Here is a 24342-nt window from a genome sequence, read left to right as displayed (position 1 = left end):
GTATTGTACAATAACTTTGAGGTTTCTCATTCCATGACCCTCATTGCATGACTCTCTAAATGGGCTAAGTCATGCGCAACATTCAAACTTCTGATTGTTTTGTTTCACTTCACTGTACGGAAAATATTTAAGGACCTTAAGACGAAGAGCGCAACCATTTAGTAGAAAAGGAAGCAGATGGTGGCAGATGATGTCCCAAACTGGTACTCAACGATAAAAAATCAAGACTGAGTTACAAAGATAATGGAAAACGAGAAAAGATCCTTGTTTGGAGGAATCTCGAGAGTTATTTTCCAACATGCAACATCAGCGATCTCAACTCTACGAAACTGGATGTCGCGAGAGACACAAGAGAATGATGATGGAGATGCGATCGTCATTGAAAACAATATTGCATTGAAAAGCATCTTGAAGAAAAAGAAGAAAAGACCCAAAGAAAGATCGCCGAAAGTACAAGGCACCATAGGAGAAATGTTGCAATTAATGAAACTACAGACAAAACAAAGAGAGCGGGAGGACGGTTGCATTAGACAAGGCCCAATGCCCATCGAAGACATACCGGTTTCAGAACGAGGCCCTTCAAAACTCACACACGCCACTTTGAACCCAATTGAGATGACTGGAAATTCTGGTGAGAAAAACTTCTGTCTCTATAATTTAGGTCCTGTAATTCTCTCTCTAGCATTTAGCCGTCTCTAGCATTCTCTCTCTTTAGGCCCTAACCCTATCACGTTTTATACAGGTTGAAAAACCAATATGAAAAACACTTAGATAAATATATTGACGATTAGAGATTTACTTACAGATATCTTGATTCGAGGACAGTTTTCCTGCCAGGTAAGGATAGCCTGAAAAATGCCTTTAAAAACGTCGAGACAAGGGTTGCAAGATTGAAACGAGGCTCTACGGACAAGCTTGTTGAAACTTACGGCCAAATGCGGGCAATCTCGTTTTGAATTACGGCCAAAAATGCAACGATTGTACGGCCAAACTTCTTTGGGATTTAACTACACATCAAAATATTTCAGAGGAGGTGGGGGGGGGGGGGGGGGGGGGTTGGTCAAACAACTTTGTGTAGAAAGCACACTGCCTATTTGAAAAACATATGGCTTTGAAAAAACAAACATTTGAGTAAACTAAAAGCTTTTCGTCTGACATTTTTCAGAGTTTGAAACGTCTCACCAAACATGTTCCCTAAAGTATTAGAGACTCTAATCTTATCTTATACATAGTGGGTCTGGTACCCAGGGTAGGGGGCTCCAAACTGGGCGCTGCCATGTTCAAACGCTCTTGACATTTTACTCGACTACTTTCGATTTTTGTTGTGCGTTATCGAGAAATGTTGAGCGTAGTCGAACGGGGGATTGTCGAGTAAGGTGTCCAAAGACACTCGACTACGCTCAACAACACCTTAAACAATAGGAAGGTTATGTGACTCCGCTTTGCCTTTTTAAAGAAACGCGCTCAAACTTTGTTCAACTGTTCTCGTCTTCGCTCGACGGCCCTCAACAAGGTGATAGACCGCTCTAGTGGTCCAGTAAAAAGTCGAGATCGTTATTTGTTTTGTTCACCACTTCGCAACTATCCATTTATTGCAGATTTTGACGAAGAGAATCCTACCAATCGCGGTATGCTAACTTACTTCGCACGAATTGGTCAAACATCCGCCCAAAATGAAAGAGTAGACTTAGTTTTCTTGAAGTCTCTCCTTAGAGCAGGTGCAAATATAAACATAGGTGATAAGTATGGCCAAACGATATTGCATGCAGTTGCCCGCGACTGGCACATCGATGTCGCAAGGTACGTGATTGACAATGGCAGCGACGTTAACGCTCGAGACAGGTTTGGACGAACACCTCTTCATGTTGCTGCAGCGGTCAACTATCCTGAGATGATTGAGTTTCTTTTAAACAACGGAGGTGAGTGCACCTAGACCTTTCTCGTGTGGTTTCGTAAAGAAAAACTGCGACTGACACATGAAACAGCGACTGACACGAAAAAAACAGCGACTGACACAAGAAGTAACGGGGACTGAAACAAGAAACAACGGCGACTGAGACAAGAAATAACGCGACTGAAACAAGAAACAACGGCGACTGAGACAAGAAACAACGGCGACTGACACAAGAAACAACGGCGACTAACACGAGAAACAACGGCGACTAACACGAGAAACAACGGCGACTGACACAAGAAACAACGGCGACTGACACAAGAAACAACGGCGACTGACACAAGAAATAACGGCTGATTGTTTCTAGAGTAATGATACGATAAGAGCGAGGCACAAAATAAGAATTCGCTTGACCGGGGTAAAACTGGTAGGAAAACATTATCTGCAGCAATGACCTTGTAACAAGCAACTTTACTTTCAAACGTTAAACATAAGCACCTCGGAGACCATATTCGCCCTGCAAACCTGCTATGCGGTGACGACTAAGTTCCTAAAGCTGAAACGCAATCGACCGCAAAGGGAATGTTGGATGAAAAGGAAAAGAAAATGTTGGATGAAAATTTAAGAGAGTAAATTTGATTTAAGAAAACAGATAACAGAAGAATTAAGTTCGAAATTACTTTGTAGCGGACTTGCACGGCCAGACCGAGGGAGAACTGCAGACTCCGATCCACTACGCTGCAAAGTTCAACGCAGTCGCTAGTCTCAAGTGTTTGCTAAAGTTTGGTGCAAAAGTCAGTGACCGGGATTACAACGACAGAACGCCTTTGTTTTTGGCGGCAGAGCAAGGTAGATTGTACAAAATAATTGATGCCTAAAGAAAAAGCCACCGACCAAAAAGATACTAAAAGCTATTGATATTTTGCTCCGGTATGCCGGCCGAGCTTTCTCAAAGCTACTAAATAAACAAATCAAAGTAAAAAAATATATTTAAATTTTAGAACAGTTTGGTGTGATTTATTGGCTTGTGAAGATGTGAAATGCAGCTATTGCTCTTGGTATGGGTTTAACAAAATGATTTATATAGAAAAGCTTCAGTTTTTAGAAAAGTAAAGTTATCGATAAATTCAGGCGATTTAAACTCCTTTGATATCGCAAAAATGGCTAAACTTACCTCGCTTACGTCAATAATTTCAGAACTAAATATGTTTATTAAATCTACATACTATTTCAAACAATTCCCAGGGCAGCGAGATGCGACAAAGTTTTTACTGAATCTTGGCGTAGCTGCAGCTGTCTACGACGACCAAGGCAATTCTGCTGTTTCGCTCATGATAGAAAAAATGCCGGATTTGGCCGTACAAGCTTTAGACCAATTCATTGTGGAAGACAAACCGAATAGAAAGATTTACTTCTATCTGTGCAGCCTCGAATATGCTGTATCCTGCAAATTCGGGCAGACTCCTGCCAGATCAGCTCTTGAGGTAACAAATAAAGTTGTCCTGCTTTATCCACTAATATACAATTTAATGATTAAACTAAAAAGCTTTGACATTGCAAACGTGAGCCGTGGAACGGATGGAAATTTGCAATACACAATGCAGTTCCCATCTATCCACTTCTTTAGTGTATAAGCTTTGGAAAATGACAAAAAAAGTGCAGGGAAATTAAACCTAGAAGTGGACCAGAGAGTTCTAACAGAGTGAAGTTTCTAGTTTGGACCCAAGGCGATCGTTCATTTCTCATATACGCAAATTTAAAAAAAGCTTTTGTTATATAAACTACAGCGAACACAAACGATACATTAAAAACAAAACAGTAGAAAGCAGTTTGCTATAGCCATTACATTTGATTTCCACGAATAGTCGCCAATCCTAGAGGTTTCTTAAAAACAATGGGTCTTTTAAAATTAAGGATACCTGGGCAAAATAAAGGAGGCTGTATTCCTTTCAATTAAAAAACTGCGTTCCTACTAATTGCAACATCATAAGTCTAGAGGTGTCCGTGGCAAAAGAATTGCAATTCTGTCCTTGAGCGTTCAGCAAAAACAATTCCTGGAGGAGAACCTCTACTTTGAATTAAAAAAAAAAATAACCAAACAGAATATGATTTGGCTGTAGCCCAACGTTTACATAGCAATCCAGGGTGAACCAAAATTTGAAATGACGAAAAAATTGAGGTCCATTGTCCGTTGTCCGTTAGACACTTTATCTTTTAGTGTCAAAAGAAAACCTGGATTTGGGCTGACAAAAAAGGCAAGATGTAAGCAGTTACTGATTGGTTAGAACAAGGAACCAACTAAACGCGCCCTCTTCCCCTCGAGCTATCTTTGAACAAAAATAAACATACGGATTACTTTTTCGTCATTATTTGGTGAGTGACGGCGTAAAGAAGTCATAAAATCCTTCCATTTTCTTGTGCAAGGTTTATAATTTACAAGGTATTGCTAAATGAAATATGATTTGCTAAACTGAAATATAATTAACCAAACCCTTAACAAATCTTGCAGATAATATCCCTAGTTTGTTTTGCTTATAGACGCTGGCTTATAGTAAAGACAAAGATTTGGCTCAGCATGGTGTTATCAACAAATTGATTGAGACAAAATGGCACATGATTGCCAAACGCACGGCATTACTCGATATTGCAGTGAATTTCTTTTATGCATGCATTGGAACGGTATTGGCAACAACGCTGGACAGAAAAAGAATATACACGCCTTTGTCACAGAAAGGCTGGCGCATCGGCTTTGAGGCATTATTTGTCATTATGACCCTTTTCTTCATAATTCGGGTAACGTACCTTCCAAAACAAATCATGTTCAAGCTTGCTCCTAATTAGCCGAATTATTTCGTAAAACTAAAGCCTTGCTTATTTTTCTTGATATTCCTTTCCAGCAAATACTGGGAGGGAGACGGGCAAAGCAAAGACACAAAAGATGGCAAAAATGGCGGATAAAGTGCATCTCCCGAGACCTCAAATATTGCCATCCCCAGTGGCCCGAAGAAAGGCGCTACCTTAAGAAGGAGATTCACCGAATTGAGGACATGTCATGTTCCTACACAGAGGCCTGGACTTACTACGAATTGATTAGTTTTCTTGCCATGACTGCTATTGTTGTTTCCCAATTCGCATGCATCAAGATGCCAAACAAATATTCAGATAATGCACTGGTCTTCTCTTACTCAATCAACATGTTTCTTATTTGGCTCCGACTTTTGCGACCATGCAAAACGATTCAAGCCTTATCCGGGCTTATCGTCATGTTAGGTAAGGAACTTTTAGACCCCGTCAACACGGTGACGGATATTTTTGAAAACGCAATTATTCTTATCCGTTTTCACCTTCCGTCCGCACGTATTTGAAAACGCTCTCCAGAGTGAAAATTTTTCAAAAAAAATTTTTCGTGATCAGGTGTGGACAGCGAAAACGGAATTTTTCGAAAACGCTGTCGTTCACACAAACCATTTCCAGCCAAGATGCCGAATGAAGTAATCGTTCTACTGGTATCTTTTTTGTCAACCCTGAAAGCTTGCTTGCAGATAAAAAATTTCTTTCTATAATCTTCGAAACATGTAATCATATCAAATGAACTTTATAATAAAAAGCAACTTTCAGTAATAGCTCAACTTCGTCGTATGTGCAAGCAAACGACTCACTCAATACACTGAAGGTTTCTTTGCTTTGCTATTTATTGTTTTTTTCCTGATGTTTAAAATTATTATCATTGTGAAGAAGTAAAATGGATGCAGATTAACTTCAAAACGGATAAAAATAATTGTCTTTTAAAAATTTTTGGCACCGTGTGGACAGGGCTTTAATTGAAAAACACACCTTTTGTTCTGTTCTAAGAACAATTTACTGTTTCAGTAGAGCAAAGATCGGTGCTCTTGGTTACCTTAATGGACGTGTAATACTTTTTAGCTAATAGAAACAGCAAAAAGGTTTTCGAGAAAGTTAAAAGGCAGGCAGTAGACGCTAACAAAGTGCGGCTAGTAAAATCAGAGGGCGACGCATAAAGCAATTGAAATCATATGTAAATGTTGACTCTAGCAAGATTTTTGAACGTCTATAGGAAATCAATGATAAGTAAACAATGCATACATTTTCAGGCGAAATTGCAAAGGGAAGCATTCGTTACATCTACATATTTATGGAATTCTTTGTGCCCCTGGTTACAGCGTTTCACATAATGTTTGGAGGCAGTGTCCATGTTCAAAAAATGGTGGCAAAAATTGGAAACAGCGATGACGTTCTAAGTTTCAGCTCCCTTGACCGAATGGTGAGTCAAACAAATTTTTATACCTTACAAACAACGTCGATGTGGCAAATATTATTACATCTATTTCATACTATTTGTTCTGGTTGATCGCTCTCATGGCCATTCATAAAAGTAAACTCCTAATGGAAACTCCTAGCATACAGAAGTATTTTTTGTCCGACACTCTTCACAGTATAAACATCGGACAGTCACTAAGAGTGAGCAGAACATTCATATCAAGGAGTGGATCAAAAACAACATGAGAGGAAGAAAGACGCGTTTGATTGGTTCTTCTGTTTTCTACAAATCAGCGACCGCTAGCCTCTTCACTTAGTTGAAGACACCAGGAGAGACAAGGAACTCTTGTTCAATATCATCTGTATTGTTTGACATCACGCAGACTTAAAATCTTTTGGATTATCCTCTAGGCAGTGTAGTATTATCTGGACAGTTTGATACCATCTTGGCTGTTTGGTATCATGCGGACTGTTTTGATATCATCTGGACTTACCTGTATAATATCGGATGCTTAATAACTTTTGGATTGATTTGTATCCTCTAGGCAGTGTAGTAGTATCTGGATTGTTTCATATCATCTTGGCTGTTTGGTATCATGCGGACTGTTTTGATATCATCTGGATTGACCTGTATAATATCGGATGCTTAATAACTCTTGGATTGATTTGTATCCTCTAGGCAGTGTAGTATTATCTGGACAGTTTGATACCATCTTGTCTGTTTGGTATCATGCGAACTGTTTCGATATCATCTGGACTTACCTGTATAATATCGGATGTTTATTATTTTTTGGATTCATTTGTATCTTCTGGGCAGTGTAGTATTATCTGGATTGTTTGATATCATCTTGGCTGTTTGGTATCATGCGGACTGTTTTGATATCATCTGGACTTACCTGTATAATATCGGATGCTTAATAACTTTTGGATTGATTTGTATCCTCTAGGCAGTGTAGTATTATCTGGACAGTTTTTTATCATCTTGGCTGTTTGGTATCATGCGGACTGTTTTGATATCATCTGGACTTACCTGTATAATATCGGATGTTTATTATTTTTTGGATTCATTTGTATCTTCTGGGCAGTGTAGTATTATCTGGATTGTTTGATATCATCTTGGCTGTTTGGTATCATGCGGAATGTTTTGATATCATCTGGACTTACCTGTATAATATCGGATGCTTAATAACTTTTGGATTGATTTGTATCCTCTAGGCAGTGTAGTATTATCTGGACAGTTTTTTATCATCTTGGCTGTTTGGTATCATGCGGACTGTTTTGATATCATCTGGATTGACCTGTATAATATCTGATGCTTAATATATTTTGGATTGATTTGTATCTTCTGGGCAGTGTAGTATTATCTGGACAGTTTGATACCATCTTGGCTGTTTGGTATCATGCGGACTGTTTTGATATCATCTGGATTGACCTGTATAATATCGGATGCTTAATAACTTTTGGATTGATTTGTATCCTCTAGGCAGTGTAGTATTATCTGGACAGTTTTTTATCATCTTGGCTGTTTGGTATCATGCGGACTGTTTTGATATCATCTGGATTGACCTGTATAATATCTGATGCTTAATATATTTTGGATTGATTTGTATCTTCTGGGCAGTGTAGTATTATCTGGACAGTTTGATACCATCTTGGCTGTTTGGTATCATGCGGACTGTTTTGATATCATCTGGATTGACCTGTATAATATCGGATGCTTAATAACTTTTGGATTGATTTGTATCCTCTAGGCAGTGTAGTATTATCTGGACAGTTTTTTATCATCTTGGCTGTTTGGTATCATGCGGACTGTTTTGATATCATCTGGACTGACCTGTATAATATCGGATGCTTAATAACTTTTGGATTGATTTGTATCCTCTAGGCAGTGTAGTATTATCTGGACAGTTTGATACCATCTTGGCTGTTTGGTATCATGCGGACTGTTTTGATATCATCTGGACTGACCTGTAAAATATCGGATGTTTATTATTTTTTGGATTAATTTGTATCTTCTGGGCAGTGTAATATTATCTGGACTGTTTGATACCATCTTGGCTGTTTGGTATCATGCGGACTGTTTTGATATCATCTGAACTTATTTGTTTAATATCGGATTTTTAATATCTTTTGGATTAATTTGTATCTTCTGGGCAGTGTAGTATCATCTGGATTGTTTGATATCATTTTGGATGTTTGGTACCATGCGGACTGTTTTGATATCGTCTGGATTGACGTTTATCGTATAGGATGTTTATTATCATCTTAAGGTTCTGATATCACATTGGTCATTTGATTTCATTTGAATTGTTTGTTATCACCGGGAGTCTTTGTTTAAGATCATCTTAGCTGTTTGGTATATGGTATAATCTCGACTTTTAAGTGTCATTTTGATTGTTTAGTACCATCTAGGTTATGGCAAATGCTAATAACAAGTTAAAAAAAGACTATAACTTAAGTTAATTGCAGTGCCTTTTAGAAAATTGAAATTTGATGTTAATTGTATTGTGGCATTAAATATTAGAAGTAATACTGGAAGCTTAGAGAAGATATCTCTTTGCAGACATTTGTATTGGAATGGGTAACTGTTGGCGGTCCATTCACAACGAAGCCCCTTGAAGCTGTTGACATAAAACTGGCAAATCTAATGGTCTCCATATTTTATGCATTAATGAAAATAATTGCAGCAAACTTATTTATATCATTGCTAAGTCATCTATTTGGACGAACGTACAACACGGCAAGAGCTACTGCACTGCTGCAAAGTGCTGACTATATTTTGCAAGTGGAAAAAAATCTCAGTTGGAAAAATTCGAAAAAGAGCAGGAAAAGAATGAAGCAGGAATGCAACCCTTTGGTGAGTTAAGGAGAATCAAATTATGATATTATTATCAGGGTACTTTATATTATGGTATAATACAACAGGCATTTGCAGCATTAAAGTTTGCACACAAAACGAAGCTCAAATTGCAAAAAGATCGTTAAGATAGGATTCCATTTTGTTGATAAACCCGACATGGGCCAAGGCGCGTTTGCGTTCTGCGTGCTGAAATATAATGGCGGACAAGCAGGGCCTTGCTGTGTGTAGAATAAATCAAATAAAATGAATTCAGGAAATAAAATACCAGTTTCAGGGAATGTGGAAATGAGGAATCAAAAAAATTTGATGAGCACTCAAGACACATTTTCCATTTCATTTCATTCTTAATTATTTACACAGGGTAAAGCTGTGTAAATAATTACATCAACTATATCTACATAAATTGCTTTCCAAGCTGCCTTGAACAAGAAAAAAATAAACCCTACAATTTAATAATACAAATATACAAAAGAAATAATAAAATAAAAGCCGTTAGAAGTACTGGAACAAACGCCAGGAATAAAAAAGGTTACTTTATGTGCTGGAGTTTTCAAGACAGGATCTAAATTGTTTGAAATTTTAAGTTCATTTTGTTTTTGCGTCCAGGCCATTCCATAGTTTCACCCCTCTTGAAGAAAAGCATTTTTGGCCAGATGTTATTCGTGGAAACGGGACACGAATATCAGTTTCGGTGAGGTCTCGGGTACTGGTTTCTAATAACCTGTCGAACAGGCACGCAAGATACGAGGGAGCCTCATTATTTGTTCACTTGTAAACTATTTTCAAAGTTTCTTTTACAATCAAGTCATTAACTGTCTGCCAGTTTCTTTATAACTGGAAGGGCAGAAGCATTGTTCGTACTATTGGCTACAATTCTGGCTAAGCGCTGAGCGATTTTGTACTTTCTGTAGCTTGTCTAGTGCCGTGCTTCCGCCCATCCCTCATACCGGGCAACAACATCGAAATTACACAGGTTGTCATGCAGAAACACACAGGGAATTCTAGCATTTCTACATGGTGCATTTTACTTTTATAAAGGCGATAACAAGAATTCCTAAATCTTAATTGGATAGCAGCAGCCATGTGATTAATATTTAAGGATACATGTGACCCAGTTAGCTACTCAAGTGTTTCTTACAGTTCTTTAAAGGCGGCAAATATCAAGGGCTAGGAAAGAGTTATAATTCTCTAAGGAAGCTTCTTTTACCTGAAAAGAGCATAAAAAGGTCCAGATAATACCAAACTTTATTAATTTTTGATAAACAGGGAGGCTTAGCAAGAGATTCGCTTTTCTTTCTTAACTGTTGAAACAGCGTTTGCTAACGCTGTATTGACTTCTCGCGCGGCACATGTACTGTCTTCTCAATGCAGTCGTTTGAAATCAGGCAGGCGAAATATCGCCATTAAGTTAGAAAACATCGTACTCAAGTTAAATTCGTGAAGGGCGTAGCATGTCAGCGACGAACATAATAAATAATAAAAACCATTGATGAATTTCTAGCAAGTAAAAAAAACGTGTCTATCGATTAGGAAACGTACGATATACAGTTAACACGCATGAAAAGTCAGAGCCATGAACTTGAGGAAGCTGCCAACAGTGTATCTGAGCGATCGGAAAAGCTTGAGAAAGCCTTTACTACATTAGGCAACAAAATAAACGAAGATCACAGCAAGGAGCTACTCAATTCTGCAGAGATAGTGATGAAGGCCATAGAAGACATAGACACAATGCAAGAACATATCGAAGAAACCTTCAACACAAGGATTGAGCAGATCGTGCAAAACCAAGCGAATATCAGAGCTCTTCTGTCTAAACCAGGTATCAACGTAAAAATCTTAATAAGATCCTAGCTATTTATAAACTTGGGAACACCGCTAATATTGCTTAATTCCTCAGTGGTAAGGACAATACTTTTTTCATAAAAAAAATACCCTGGGACCGCTTCAAGACCAGCCAATAGCCCATTCAAAGCCTGCATCAGTCCCCCACCATGCTTCTGTCATTTGTCAACTTGCGTCACCAAATCGGTCAAGTTACAAAACGCTACAAAGCACCAAATTTAAAGTGAGGGGATTTCTGCAAATGCTTTACTAAGTGCTTTTGTGTATTAAGTGATATCTGCCAAATGACTAGAACAGTCTTCGCAATGAACCTTGAAATTGGGAGATTTTAAGAAACAATAACAGAATATTAAAATAAGACTACAAATGAAAAAATTTCTTTTTTCTGCAGCCATAGCAGAGTTCATCCTGAAGAACAACAGCCGACACAAAGACAAGGATTCTGTTCGCAGGAAATCATCATCGTCATCTGAATAAATGAGCTCTGCTTACAAAAGCAGGACATCTAGAAGACTGGTACGCGTATAAAATGTTCACACCACCATGTGGTTAAAATTGAGATAAAACTTCCGTATTTCGAAGCCATTAAGTTGCAAACAGTATAAACAGCCGTGTTTGAGGAAATATGTTTTTTATGTGAAGGCAACTCTGCAGCTTTAATAGTTAAATCATTGCGAACTCTGCAATTGTTGCATATGAATTGGTTGGTTCATTCCTTGATTTGGCCTGAAGACAGACGGTCCATCCTTAATTACTATATTGGTTGGGTATAAAGAAACTGAAGTATGAAAACTTGCAAGAATAAACACAATTTTTAAACCTATTCCAATTACACTCTAATTTTCATTCAATTACTAGGCACCACTTCCGAAGTAGAAGTGCTTGTTTCTAAATTAAAGACCATGCTCTCCTTCTCTTATTCTCCTAAAAATAATATCACCTTTGTATGTAATGGAAACACTGAGTGGTTTTTTTGAAGGTGTGAGTGACCAATAGCCCTCACTTCATCGCGATTACAACAGAGGTAGAAACCAATAGCTAGGGAATACAAAAGGTTTCTGATTCAAGACTTAACGTGTCAAATGCTAATAATAATGATAATAATAAAGGCATTTATATTGCGCCATTTATCCACGCGGCTCAAAGGCGCATCACGGCTAATCTCCATTGGGCGAAATGTTTTCGCTTTTGCGCTGGCAAAAGGCGAAAACTACATGGCGCACATCTCCAGCTCACGATAGCTTTGCTTGCCAAAAAGAAAGCAAATACTTTCGTGCCAAACATTTCAAGATGTCGGATGAGAATACAAATCTTCTGATTTTGCTTCATTAGTTGAAGCGTACGAAACAAAGAAACCAAAAGCAAATAAAGGTTTTGGGTACATAAGTGTTACCAAGAGCTAGGTGCTTGCAAAAATCTGGTTATAGCCCTACAATTATATGACCACTAACTATTTTTTACCTATTTTCGTTTGCAAAGTTTGAGTAATTGTTGACTTTGGTGGCCCCATATCTAGTGAACGAATCGAAGTTTCGCAAAGCAGTAGGTGCTAAGAAAGACTATGTGTGACTCTTTGACACCTTTTCTGGCGAATCGCATGTATCAATTGGCATCAGCTATAGGACTGGCCCCAGAACTGTTGATAGGATTATAAAATAAACACGTAACGTACTTGTAACAAGAAATTCTATTATTTCCTCATCAAACACGAAGCTGCTTTTGGACTCAGACATATGTACATAGGACGTCAAATTCGCCGGCGACAGAGAAAAAAGTTCAAATAGTTTAAACTTTCAAGGCGAACGTCGGACACAGCACAGGAAACAAAACAATTCAAATACGCATGCTCATAACCTTACGCTGGCGAAGAAGCAAAAAAATTTCCCCAATGGAGATTGACCTTTACATAATGTTCATAAAACTAATAGAGTGATATAATAAACAGTATTACAAAGAATGCTTAAAAAAGGCTCGTAAAATGTTCGTAAAATAAATAAAATCGAATTAAAATATTCTTGAAAAAGTTGCATTTTCAGTGTCAAAAGAATCCACTGCTCGCAACGTGTATGGCAGTCTGTTCCAAAGAAGAGGAGAGGCACCTAAAAATGCACGACCTCCAGCGGTCACTAGCTTTGTCCTTGGTGTTTCGAGAGTCAAGTCATCATCTTCAGATCTTGTCCGTCGCACTGCTGTTCGTAATGTGACTAACTCAGTAAGATATACTGGTGCAAGGTTATTGATGCATTTGTAAGTCAACGTTAAGATCTTATATTTTATCCTGCATGATATTGGCAACCAATGAAGCTGTTTTAACACTGGGGTTATGTGACTGTCTCTCTTCGCACCGGTCAAAATCCTGCCGGCAGTATTCTGAATTTTTTGCAACCTTCTAAACTCGCACATTGAAAAACCATATAAAAGAGAACTGTTGCAATCTAGCCGAGATGTGACAAAAGCATGGATGGCTTTTTCAGCAGCTTCTTTAGTGAGATACTTCCGAGCTAGGTGGATAATATGCAAGTAATACCTAGCTGAGCTGCACAAAGAGTTTACATGCGACTTAAGTGACAAATTAGCATCAAAGACTACACCAAGATTTCGTGCTCTTTCGCTTGGTTTAATTGTACTATTTTCAATATTGACAATGCTCATTTGCGAAATGGCTTATCGTGTTATGTTTAGAGTTGTGTCTGCAATTCAAGAGTAGCAGGTTGAAAATATGTAGTAGCGCTGACCCCCTCATGCCCCCTCCGCTCCGGCGTTCCTGCAGGTGCCCTTCAAGCGTTATTGATCTTTAACTTCTTTAGCATGAGCTTCAAATTCCAGGCAGCAGAAAGGATTGACAGAGAAAAAAACTTTGGAGAAATCACTTCAGCACGGTAATCGATTACCTTTATTTAACTTTTGCTTTGTCAAATCATTCATAAAAAATCATTATACACCTGCTAAAATCGAGTACACCTTCTAAAGGAGTACACCTGCTAAAATCGTTACTTTCTAGATGGATAAATTTCTAATTTTGATAATCGTGGTTGTTCTCTGATTTTAAAAAGCAGATTGGCAAAGAGTCATTATCTATCTGAACTTTGCTTGCTTGTTATTGATGGGGCCTTTGAAACATTTGTCCGATTTTTGGAACTCTGCAATCTCAGGAATTTCCTGTATTTGCAAAAAATTGTAAAATCAAGAGCAAAGAACGTACTGAAATGTTATAGAACTCTGGATACAAAATTGACACATAAATTCGAGTGCGTGAAGAAAGAGAGAAGCAGCGAAGCAGAAGAGGGCCTAGCTAAGAGGAAGGAAACGTGGCGATCCATGTTTTGGTCCTCTATCATTTCCGAACTCGACTTTATGTGGCGCTGGTACCCAGAGAAATGTACTATTCACTTTTAAAAAAAAAAATTTTTCTTACTAAATAAGCTGTTGAAATCAATTAATTCCTAGCTAACAGCGTGTAATATGTATTGCCTTACGTAAGCAAATTCAGGTATCGTTTGAATTATACCAAACATGCGAATGCAGGATGCTGGTCCCCTCTTCCTTCATACATTTTTCATAATTTATTAAATTCTTACTTCAACATGATATCCCATCAGAAATCTAAGTACAAGTTATGATAAATTAAAAATCTAATAATGGAAGACAAAAATTAAGAAATGATTGAATTCTATTATTTAATAATACGAAAACTATCTGATCTTCCTGGGAGTCGTGTTTTATTTCGGGTTTCCCGAGTTCTTCAAATGTTTTTTAATTCTCGTTTGAGCTGACAGAGTGAGGGGATCTCCCTTAATTCTATGGGTATTTCGTTCCAAGCTTTAAGCCCAGAACCTTTTTTGTACTCTCAAGCTTAAGTTTTGAGATGTCGAGATTTCTATTGTTTCTTGTGTTATAACAAGAAATTTTAATCCTCTGATTTTACTTGATTCAGAGGCTCTCAGGGCGCTGCTTATTAACTATTTTGTGTGTCACGATAGGTCGATCAAAAGAGATGATCTGATCAACGCTTAGCTAATCAGTGGTCCAGGGGTCCTTTCGTTTGGCATTTTCAATAATTGAGAATGCCCTATCCTGTAGAATGCCTGTAGAATTCCTCTAGCAACACAGGCTTTAGGTCAATGAAGGTTTCAGAAATTTGATCAGATGAACAATTTTTTAGGGAAGAACACAAAACTTAGCACCTACATGAAATTGAAGAAAAGTGACTATAACCTGCACATAAGACATTGGGTGCATTAAACCCTATTTCCCTGGCTTAAACTTTCCCTGGCTTAAATTCTCCCTGGCTTAAACTTTAAGAAGAGCATGTTTCATATAGAATTGGAACCAGCATCACAGGTACAGATGGCACAGAAAATTTGTAATTACCTCAAATCTCTTGAGAAATGCCTAAAAAATACAAAATTTATATCATATATAACTGTCATCTTGGTTGACAATAAGCAGAAAGGTTTCTTATAATTTTATAATTAACATATTGAGACGGTAGCTTAACTGACAAACAAATATCTCGGATATTATAAACTGCGGTTGACTTCGGCTGCTAATTGCCAAAACACGCACCAAAATTTGGGACAAATTAGAAAAACAATAGAAGGACTCACCAAAAGATTGTCAAATGGCCCAAGTAATGATGCATCAAGAGCTTTGTGTTGATCAAGAAGCTCATACATCACAAAATCCACCATAGTGAGCTAAAAGAACAAGGAACCGTTCTAGGATTCGAAAGTTCCAATAAAAACCAAACGAGAACCCATGTGTTGCTGAGATTAGGAAACATTAAAATAAAGTAATTTACATTAATTTCATGCAATGTATAAATGCAGCCAGCAGAAGCTCACCTTGTCACCAGCAAAAAACTTCCTTTCTCCAAGAAAGGCGCTAAACTGCTTCAGCATTGCTGCTATATTTCTTTTGTAATCATCAACCAAGTCATCCTGTACGACAGCAAAAAAGCAAGATTCTTCACAAATATAATGGCTCTTAGCTATGCGTTTGTCCATGATACATTCACACAATTTAATTATGACTCCTTTGATTTTATCAAAAATAACAGAGCAATGTTCCAGACACTTACTTTATTACCCGGGTGTTCAAAACTCACATGATTAAGTTTGTCCTGGTGCTGACCCAATCCAAGGCTATGGCTTGTGTAAAACGAAAAGGCCTAAACACTTTATCAAAATGATGAAAGATCTGATTGGCAGCAAAGTCACAGCTATGAATTCAGCTGCCCGACTTGCAGGCCTTTCCCGGAGACGCAGGCTATAGCCCGCGCAAACCTCACGCAAAATGAATTTGCGAGGACTTTTTCTGCCCGCTCAGTTTTTCAAACCAACGTTCCCATTTAATCTACACAGTTTAGCTTCCCAATGTTTGTACTACTTAACACTAAATATCAGGGGGCTAGTAAATAAAGAGAAAGAGGTCTTGCACGTCTATGTCATGTTCCTCTCTTATATTCCTCTTTTATCTCATTTTAAGGAGTGGTAATACAAAATTTAAAGATAATAACACACACAAAAATGTTTTCTTAAGGTGAATAGTGTTTAGAGAATTTGCAAGGTAATGTATTTTTGTCTTTGAAAATGCTTCAATATGTAAAAATTAACAACATTTCTGCAAGGGCTAAATAGCACATGCAGCCAAACTGGCAAGGGCTTTTTATAGCCAGCATTGTTTTTTTCCCGGAGAGGCCTGTCAACTTGTTTCAGTTTGATCATTGTGCTTTGGTATAAAGAGCATGATGGTTCAGGTCTCTCACATACAAAACATGCATAGCTCTGTCAAACAGCCTTTTACCGCTATACAGCAGACCAATCAACAGTTACCAATCAATCTACCCAATAAAAAAAATTGAATTATTCCGTTGCTGGTCATTTTATCTTGCACAGCCTTGACAAAAAGTCTCAAAATATTCCATAAGTGCATTGCCTCATTTTTTACCAAAGCTTGTTAGAACATTGACAAAGAAATAAGCAAAGATACCTACAAATCTAGGGTTGTAACATAGTCTCACAAATCCATTGCGGAAATCCATGGCCTACAAGAAAAAGAGAAAACATAGCTGCAAAAAACTTAACTATTATCATTAAATCAAGCAGGCAATCAATATAAGGACACAAAGCATGTAAAGTCCTACCAATGGCTACATAGCTCCTAAACAGTTATTATTTGATACATTACTACAATTCATTCGAATAAAAGGACCGACGTTGCTAAAACGAGGAACAAGCGGAACAACCCAGTAACAAGCGGAACAACCCAGTAACAACCCAGTAACAAGCGGAACAACCAAGGAACAAGCAGAACAACCCAGAAACAAGCGGAAATGTGAATTAATTGTTTAGTAAATACCACATGGGGGCGTTTATAATCCAACTCTCTGAAGTTCGTGTGGGCTAGAACTATCAAGAGGCCGTCAATCATGTCTTCGTCTGTTTCGGAGGCTTTGTGATTTTGCCAACGGACAGAGAGAATCTATCGACCCCGGATCGGGACGAAAAATAAATAGTAAAGCATGCCTATACATTCGATCACAACAGACACACTGTTGCAAATAGATGTGTAAATCTGTACATGTAGCCCTGTTGCAATAAATGACCAGGAAATAAAATGCACACAACTTGGCAAAGTAGAAGTATACCTGATTTTCCATTAGGTCAACTCTTCTCTTCTCCTCTTCGGTTTCTCCATCTTAAAAATAACAATAAAAATGTTATAACCATTAAATAACCATAAACATCTCACTACGGATGCCAGGATAAAGAGGCTAATCAATAGCACAATGGGCCAACTGTATCACAAAAGTAAATTACTTGGACATCCAGGTATTCATATTTTTAGACAACATTATATTACTGAAGACAAAAATTATTTGAAGCTATAAGATTTTCTTGCTACCAATATTTGTCTTCAAATAGCAGAACTTTACAGATGCCAGACAACTGAGATGGCTCAATAATTTTAATTGTGTAAAGTCTGTAGTATGTTGTTATTGCTGTAGACAAAAATTGCAAGGAATTTACAAAATCCTCTCCTATCTAAAACCATAGGCTTCAAGGTATTGAGAGTTTGCCCTTCTCTCCCTAACAACAATGACAATGCTATTTCCAATTTAAAAACAAAACAAAATCAAAGGGAAGAAAGGATATTTCTTCGACATGATATATATGTAGCCTAGCAAAAAAAATCAGAATTACTATGTTACAATGGTTTTACCAAAACAGAATGCCATACTAGCACAAAACAGGCTTGTTACCTAGTTTGTATTTTCTGCCAATATACCGGAGAATCTGTAAATAGATTTTAAAAAAAATAATCTTTGACTTAGAACCATTTCCTATAAAGGGAACAAACCTTTGAAGTGAGAATAAGCTGCTCTAATTGATCTTGCTCTGATGCAAACAACATTGTCAATGTTGAAAATTTTCACATTAAATACAGGGAAATTAGGCAAAGACTAAGGAAGTCTGAAAGTTGAAGCAACATAATTCAATAGTGAATGCAAAAAATATTTCTGCTTCTAAATTTGGCATTGGCCCTTATACTTGGCAGCTTAAATCTTGTATTTTCATAGGGAAGAAAACAGAAAAAATATAATATCTGTAACTCTGCAAATACTGATTCACTAAAACTGATTCAAGATAAAAGTGGCAGCTCAATAAAATTAGCAAATAACTAAACTCTGACTTAAGAATACATAGATATCAGCTAAAAGGGTAAAGTGTAGACAAGAGAAAAAATGGAAAAAAGAAAAAAAAAATTGATATGTGGGGCCTTACAGCATTGCTCTGTGTAATTTTGACATCTCCATCAATGTAATATGGCAGCTGAAAACAGTATAAGATGTAACAAAAAAATCAATAGGAGAGTCATGAAAAATTTGTTGCCTCATGGCTAGCAACAGGAGCAGTGAGCAGTCTTTGTAATATGAGGAGTGCCATTGCACACACACCTAAATTGTCTGAGGCTTGTGAAACATCACAAATGCAAAACGAAAATTTGTGAGAAAGAGCATTAAAGAGTTCAAAAATATGTTTCTAAGATTTCTAAAGCAGCTGAAAGGCAAAGGCACAAATTTAAAGGCAGTTCAATCAGCGTCAAAAGGAATTTCTAAAGCAGCTGAAAGGCAGTGTCAAAATAAAGTAGTTGGGTATATTACGAATGTTACATTATCATGCAAAGAAGCCTGATAAAAAACAGCAAGGCACTGGCCCCGCGATATTAGCATCAAAGGGTATTCACTAGATAGAGGGACTGTTATAGTCTTTCAACTAGAAAAAACCCATGATCTAGGGAAATTCCCCATATGATGAGGCGCTCCATGAATATCTGCTATGATATCCACCTTGGCGACCATACTTAAGGCCACAATGTTGGATAACTTTTGATCCAGATAAAAAGTTATATAGATCATATTTACACAGTGCTGTACACCTTTGATACGCTTTTCTTCCCAGATGTTTTTTTAAGAATTCTTCTGATGTGCTGGATCCTTTGAGAGCTCTTATCAACAGCAGATAAGCTATGCTACCAAGCAAACCGAGCTAGGTTATGAAAATCAAAGCTTGGCACTAATATTTTAGCCTCATCTGGATCTGAAGTTACCCGGCATCGTGTAAACACAGTCTAAGTCAGTGATGTTGCATAGCAATATTTCGATAGAGTGTAGTGTCTATAAAAAATTGAAATTTACTCAATCCAGATACTTTCAAATGATTGCAAAAAATTATATGATTACTTCCTGGAAATTTGAAAATGAATTAACTTCAGCATCTTAAAAAAAGAACAGGAATAGTTTCTCCATCAATTTCCATGGTATCTGTTTAGTTGATAGCACACAAGGTTCCTTTTAAAGCAGAACCTCATATTTCTTGATTACAGGAATGACAAACTGCGATAAAAGTTGCTTATATTGCAAGCTATGGAATGCGCAAAGTCACCAAGATATGCATACACTTCATACGGCCTATTTTCATGCAGACATAAAACAAAATATGACTCTTGCTTACATTTGGGAAATCAAGGCCTAATGAATCCTTTACAGAGGTCCAGCCTGATTTATCAAACATTGGTCCTGGAAAAGAGATGTATTCATCAAGCTTATAATGATTGCATTTTGCTTATAATAATGATTGCACAAGCCATTTTCAAATACCAATAATTTGTTGTCATTTTGGTTATTCTTGGCATGTTGAAATGAGTGGCAGACACCTGGGGGGAGGGGCGCGGTCGTCTGGTTTTTTTTGCTCAAACTATAGGAAAATGTGATGTCATCTTATTAAAGCAATAGGCCTGCCCCCAAATGTTTCATTTTCTCTTAATTCTCTTGATCTCCTTTGCTGCCAGTTTTATATAAAGTCCATTGAGCAGTTCTGTTACAATGGCCTTTACACAACGTACATGTAGAATCTACATAATCTTATGCAAAAATTAGTGACCTTACCATCTCCAACTGCATATGTTTTATCCTCAAAGTCTGTTTTGGTGTAGCCAAGAATTAGTCTTAATGGCTGTGCAAGCTAAAAAAAGGCAATTCTTTAGAAACATTTCAAGAAATGAATGGTCATTGAAACTATGCACTAATTTTTTAACATGCTTGTACTTCTAAAAAATGCCACTACTAGGGTGGTTATCCACTAAACATAGGTCTAGAAGCTAATTTTCTTTGTGGTTTTTTTTGACTGTGATTGACCACTACAAAACTCAAATAAATTTTGCTTCATAATACTAAATCCCTCCTTGGGACTTTATACTCTGCTTTAAAATCTGTTAATTTTAATTTGAAAATTCAGTTCTTAATAAATTGTCTACTCGCAATTGCATCAGCACTTGCACAACCCAACCATGCAAGTGTTTGATCGCTCGTGCAAAACAGTGTGAGGAATACATGTTTTATCAATACATCCTTGCCAGTCTACTTTTGTGACTCAAGCAAGTGACATAAATGATACAAAGCGGGTATGTCAAAACACACAAATATAAGTAAGCTGATTTAACCACATCTCAATGGAAAAATGCAATTGAATATGAAATCCACCGTGCATGTTAAGATATACTATAGAAACACAGTACTTGAACTATATTTGCCCTGGAAACATCATCTGGGCAGCCAAAGCACTTTTTAAAAGGTTAGATACAATAATTTTCTATCATAGGGCAATCATGTTCTATATGATCTTTGTGGTGGACATAAAAATTATAAAGGAAACACATTTATATTGGGTATTAAATAATTCTTGGAGGGCATTGTAACAGTTTTTTTCATTTGATGTTACCTTGCACCAAAGAACCTTATAACAGGATTATACCATTTTTATAAACATTAAGGGCCTTTTTAGAATTGTTGATTTTTATCATTACTGCTGGTTATTTTTACCTTGAGCAATCCCCTGCACAAAATGAAACATGCCCTGAGAGAAGCCTCGTATCCCTGGGTGAAATATTAGCCATTACTGATTTTTATATGTTTCTGTTGTTGTTCATTCTTTTTGCATTGCAGTGGCATTTATTTACTACATGACATGGGAGCCTTGGTCAATTCAGATTAGCTACTTCTTAGGAAAATGCCTGCTAGGAAAATGTTATGGACTAAGTAAAGAAATGAAATTTAACTGAAGGCTTTCCAAAATAATAGATTTATGAAATTATTTATTAAGAAAGCATATTTAAAAAATGTATTTGATTAATTTTTAATGAAAAAGTAAAATTTAAGAGTAAAAAAGCTTTACATGTTTGATAACCAAATGCTGGAAACAGCTGTTGGAAAAAACTTGCAGGAGCTATCAAGTCACTTGCCTGGGGTTGACCTTTAAGGTGTATTACAATTGGTACCAGGCTGAACTAATGGAACTGAATTAAAATCTTAATTATTTTATAACCATAAGTTTGATAAAAAAGAATATAACGTTAGAATACTTAAAAGAACAGGAAGAACTTTAAGGACAAGATTTACTCTAAGAATAATTCAGAAAAAAACAAGATTAGTCAGCAAAAAAACAAGAAAAGGCAAGAAAGGCTATTCCCTATTAGCAAATTGTGAAGTGTTTTTTATTGTCTTATTAACAACCGAGTTTTTGGATCTTGTTGAGAAGTTAATTGTTGCATATGATTTAACTGATTTTATTTCTATTCAGTGGCAGATAAATTCATTGTAGGCTACTTGTCTGGTTTTATAGTTGTGAAGAAAAGACATTTGGTAAAATAGTTATTGAGGGAACTTGAGTGATTACCTTGAAATATGCCATACATAAACTTGCTAACTTCAGTCAAAAAGTGCCCTCTTTGGGCCAAGAAAGTTTGCCTTTGCATTTTTGGTTTAATTTTGGTTTAAGTTGCTGTTTAGTTTGCTGTTTAGTTTGCAATATAAAATATAAAATTTTTTTGTAACTACAGCTCCTTTACGAGACCATTTCGAAGTTTTTGCAAAATACAAAGTGTGTTAGAGTTTTTTGCATTTTGCAAAAATTCTTTATTTTGATCTTGTCTTTGGATGCATACTCAATCAGAAAATTTTTGTTGCCTACTTTGGATGCCTACTTTGGAAATTCTTTGATTAACATCACCTTTTATGTGGGTTTTATTGGGAAAGGAAGTTTACAGAATTATAGGCCTTGTTGATAAAAACCTAAAATCCCCATAAAACACAGAACAGGGATACCATAAATCCTCAAATTGCCCCCCCCCCTCAAAAAAGCCCACCCCTCAAATAATCCCCCACCCTAGAACTACAAATCAATGATAATATCCCCCCCTAAAATAAGTCCCAACTGCTACTTTAAAATCTCGAATTGGACCCCTCCATTTGATGATTGTTGCCAATCTGAGGTTGCCTATATGGTGTTTTATTAAATAATACAACAAACTCATACTTATATGCTCATAAATGCTCATGGTAGTAATTAATTTAATGCTCAGAAAGAAATTCCTACTAAAATAAACGAGGTCTTTTAATAATGTCTTCTTAAAGTCTAGAATAATTTTATAAGTCCCCCCCTCATATAAGCCCCCCTCCTCGAATAGGCCCCCATCCAAAAATATCAAAAATAAATAAGCTCCCAGGGGCGGGCTGATTCGAGGATTTACGGTATTAACCAATTACCAATTAGTAAGAACAGAAATGCTTGCTGTTTTTGTTAAGAACAGAGTCATATTTTGTTTTCTCCGGAGAAAGGATCAAATTGGGGTGACATGGGAGCTCCCCTCCTGCCTTGCTAGTTAAAACGCGAGGTCGTCGAAAACCTACAGCAGCACTTCAGTCTATGCTAGTTGCTGAGCTATTTAAACGGTCTATCGCCTTTTTAGGTCATTTTACAATCAAAACATTTAGTGCTTATTGCGTCAATTCAAGAAAACAACCACTTACCCCTCTGATCTGCCAGTACGCTAGAGTAGGCGCCATGTTTCCACGATGAATGAGTCAGCAATATTTTTTGGAATCCAAAGGGGGCCGCCTTTTCTTATAACGAAGCTCGTGACAATGGTGAGAGCCCACGAGCCTTTTCCACCCTGAACTCTTTTGAATGCTCCAAATCCACTGATCAGTGTTCAAATAACGATAACATTATAACCAGGACTGTAGAAGAGGGGGGCTCAGCCCCCTACTTTTTTTCGAAGGGGAGCTGCGCCCCCTCCTGTTTCTTCTGGGTAATTCTCAAATATCGTGGCTAATTTCTGCCAGGATCAAATGAGCCGATATTACTTTTTGACATTTGCATTCATTTGTATGGATATCAAAAAACTCAATTAATGCTGGCAAAATTTTACTACTTTAATTTTTTCTATTTTTAAGATTTTTCTACTCAAGTAACAGGTAGACATTGGAAGATAATTCAACCTGTGATTTAACCCTAGAAAATATGGAAAGGTAAAGAAATTGATATTGAGGAGCCATGCAAACGAAAATAACTGAAAAGTTCATTTTGTATGCAATTAAGAGAAAGCTATATGGCCCCTCTACATTTTTTGGCTCTACACTGCTGATTATAACTACATCTTTTGTCGACGGGAACAAAGTACCCCATGTCTTTTGGGTTGAAGTTATACATGGCGCATTATCTAATGCTTTGCCGCAGAAGAAAAGGGGACGATGCAGTGGCGGATTAACCAATACCAGGGCAGGGGGCTTAAGATATCTTAGAACCAACTTTTTCAAAGAAATATAATATTATATTATAACAAAGCATTAACGTCATTAACGAATATTGCAAAAACTTGAATCGACAATTTTAATTACAAATTAAGATACAATATAACTAGAAAAATGTCAAACAATAAGTTTGTGTCATAAAATGCCTTATATTAACTTTCTATGAGTTCTCAAACTGCAAAGTTAGAAATAAAGCCGACAAAAGGGCGTGTCTCCCTCTTTAAGGGTGCGGTCAAAAGATAATACTCTTATATGCTACTTTTATGCGTTTCTGTTTCAAAGTTTATACTCTAGTGCCATACTTTGAAAGTTCAA

General features: G+C 37.0%; 2 protein-coding genes across 2 annotated transcripts; one reads left to right on the top strand and one right to left on the bottom strand.

Annotated features, from left to right (window-relative positions):
* The first annotated feature begins 88 nt into the window (after positions 1 to 88).
* Positions 89 to 11498, top strand: LOC135692510 (uncharacterized). The gene is made up of 10 exons (XM_065210663.2): positions 89 to 631; positions 1599 to 1919; positions 2582 to 2743; positions 3140 to 3378; positions 4433 to 4687; positions 4792 to 5164; positions 6007 to 6176; positions 8736 to 9029; positions 10563 to 10851; positions 11266 to 11498. Exons 1-10 carry the CDS (start codon positions 244 to 246, stop codon positions 11349 to 11351), a joined length of 2577 nt encoding a protein of 858 aa, XP_065066735.2. The 5' UTR covers positions 89 to 243; the 3' UTR covers positions 11352 to 11498.
* A 2238-nt stretch (positions 11499 to 13736) lies between these two features.
* LOC135692524 (glutathione S-transferase Mu 5) lies at positions 13737 to 23391 on the bottom strand. The gene is made up of 11 exons (XM_065210681.2): positions 23245 to 23391; positions 20326 to 20401; positions 19892 to 19956; positions 18662 to 18709; positions 18139 to 18172; positions 17524 to 17573; positions 16870 to 16920; positions 15719 to 15814; positions 15482 to 15571; positions 15246 to 15266; positions 13737 to 14033 (listed from the first exon to the last, which is right to left on the bottom strand). Exons 1-11 carry the CDS (start codon positions 23278 to 23280, stop codon positions 13950 to 13952), a joined length of 651 nt encoding a protein of 216 aa, XP_065066753.2. The 5' UTR covers positions 23281 to 23391; the 3' UTR covers positions 13737 to 13949.
* Positions 23392 to 24342: the final 951 nt, after the last annotated feature.

Source organism: Rhopilema esculentum, chromosome 3 (assembly GCF_057945365.1).
Source record: "Rhopilema esculentum isolate cy_ngs chromosome 3, ASM5794536v1, whole genome shotgun sequence".
NCBI classification, from domain to species: domain Eukaryota; kingdom Metazoa; phylum Cnidaria; class Scyphozoa; order Rhizostomeae; family Rhizostomatidae; genus Rhopilema; species Rhopilema esculentum.
This window is presented reverse-complemented; position numbering and strand designations above follow the sequence as displayed.

What these genes read in the sequence shown, in the direction of transcription:
- LOC135692510 (XM_065210663.2), top strand. Translation starts at nt 244, where the DNA reads ATGGAAAACGAGAAAAGATCCTTGTTTGGAGGAATCTCGAGAGTTATT. An exon ending in CTGCCAGATCAGCTCTTGAG is followed by an intron (nt 3,379 to 4,432) that starts GTAACAAATAAA and finishes TTTTGCTTATAG; the next exon opens with ACGCTGGCTTATAGTAAAGA. An exon ending in CGGGCTTATCGTCATGTTAG is followed by an intron (nt 5,165 to 6,006) that starts GTAAGGAACTTT and finishes ATACATTTTCAG; the next exon opens with GCGAAATTGCAAAGGGAAGC.
- LOC135692524 (XM_065210681.2), bottom strand. Translation starts at nt 23,280, where the DNA reads ATGGCGCCTACTCTAGCGTACTGGCAGATCAGAGGG. An exon ending in AAATTACACAGAGCAATGCT is followed by an intron (nt 18,173 to 18,661) that starts GTAAGGCCCCAC and finishes ATCTATTTACAG; the next exon opens with ATTCTCCGGTATATTGGCAG. An exon ending in GGCCATTTGACAATCTTTTG is followed by an intron (nt 15,267 to 15,481) that starts GTGAGTCCTTCT and finishes TGTATTTTTTAG; the next exon opens with GCATTTCTCAAGAGATTTGA.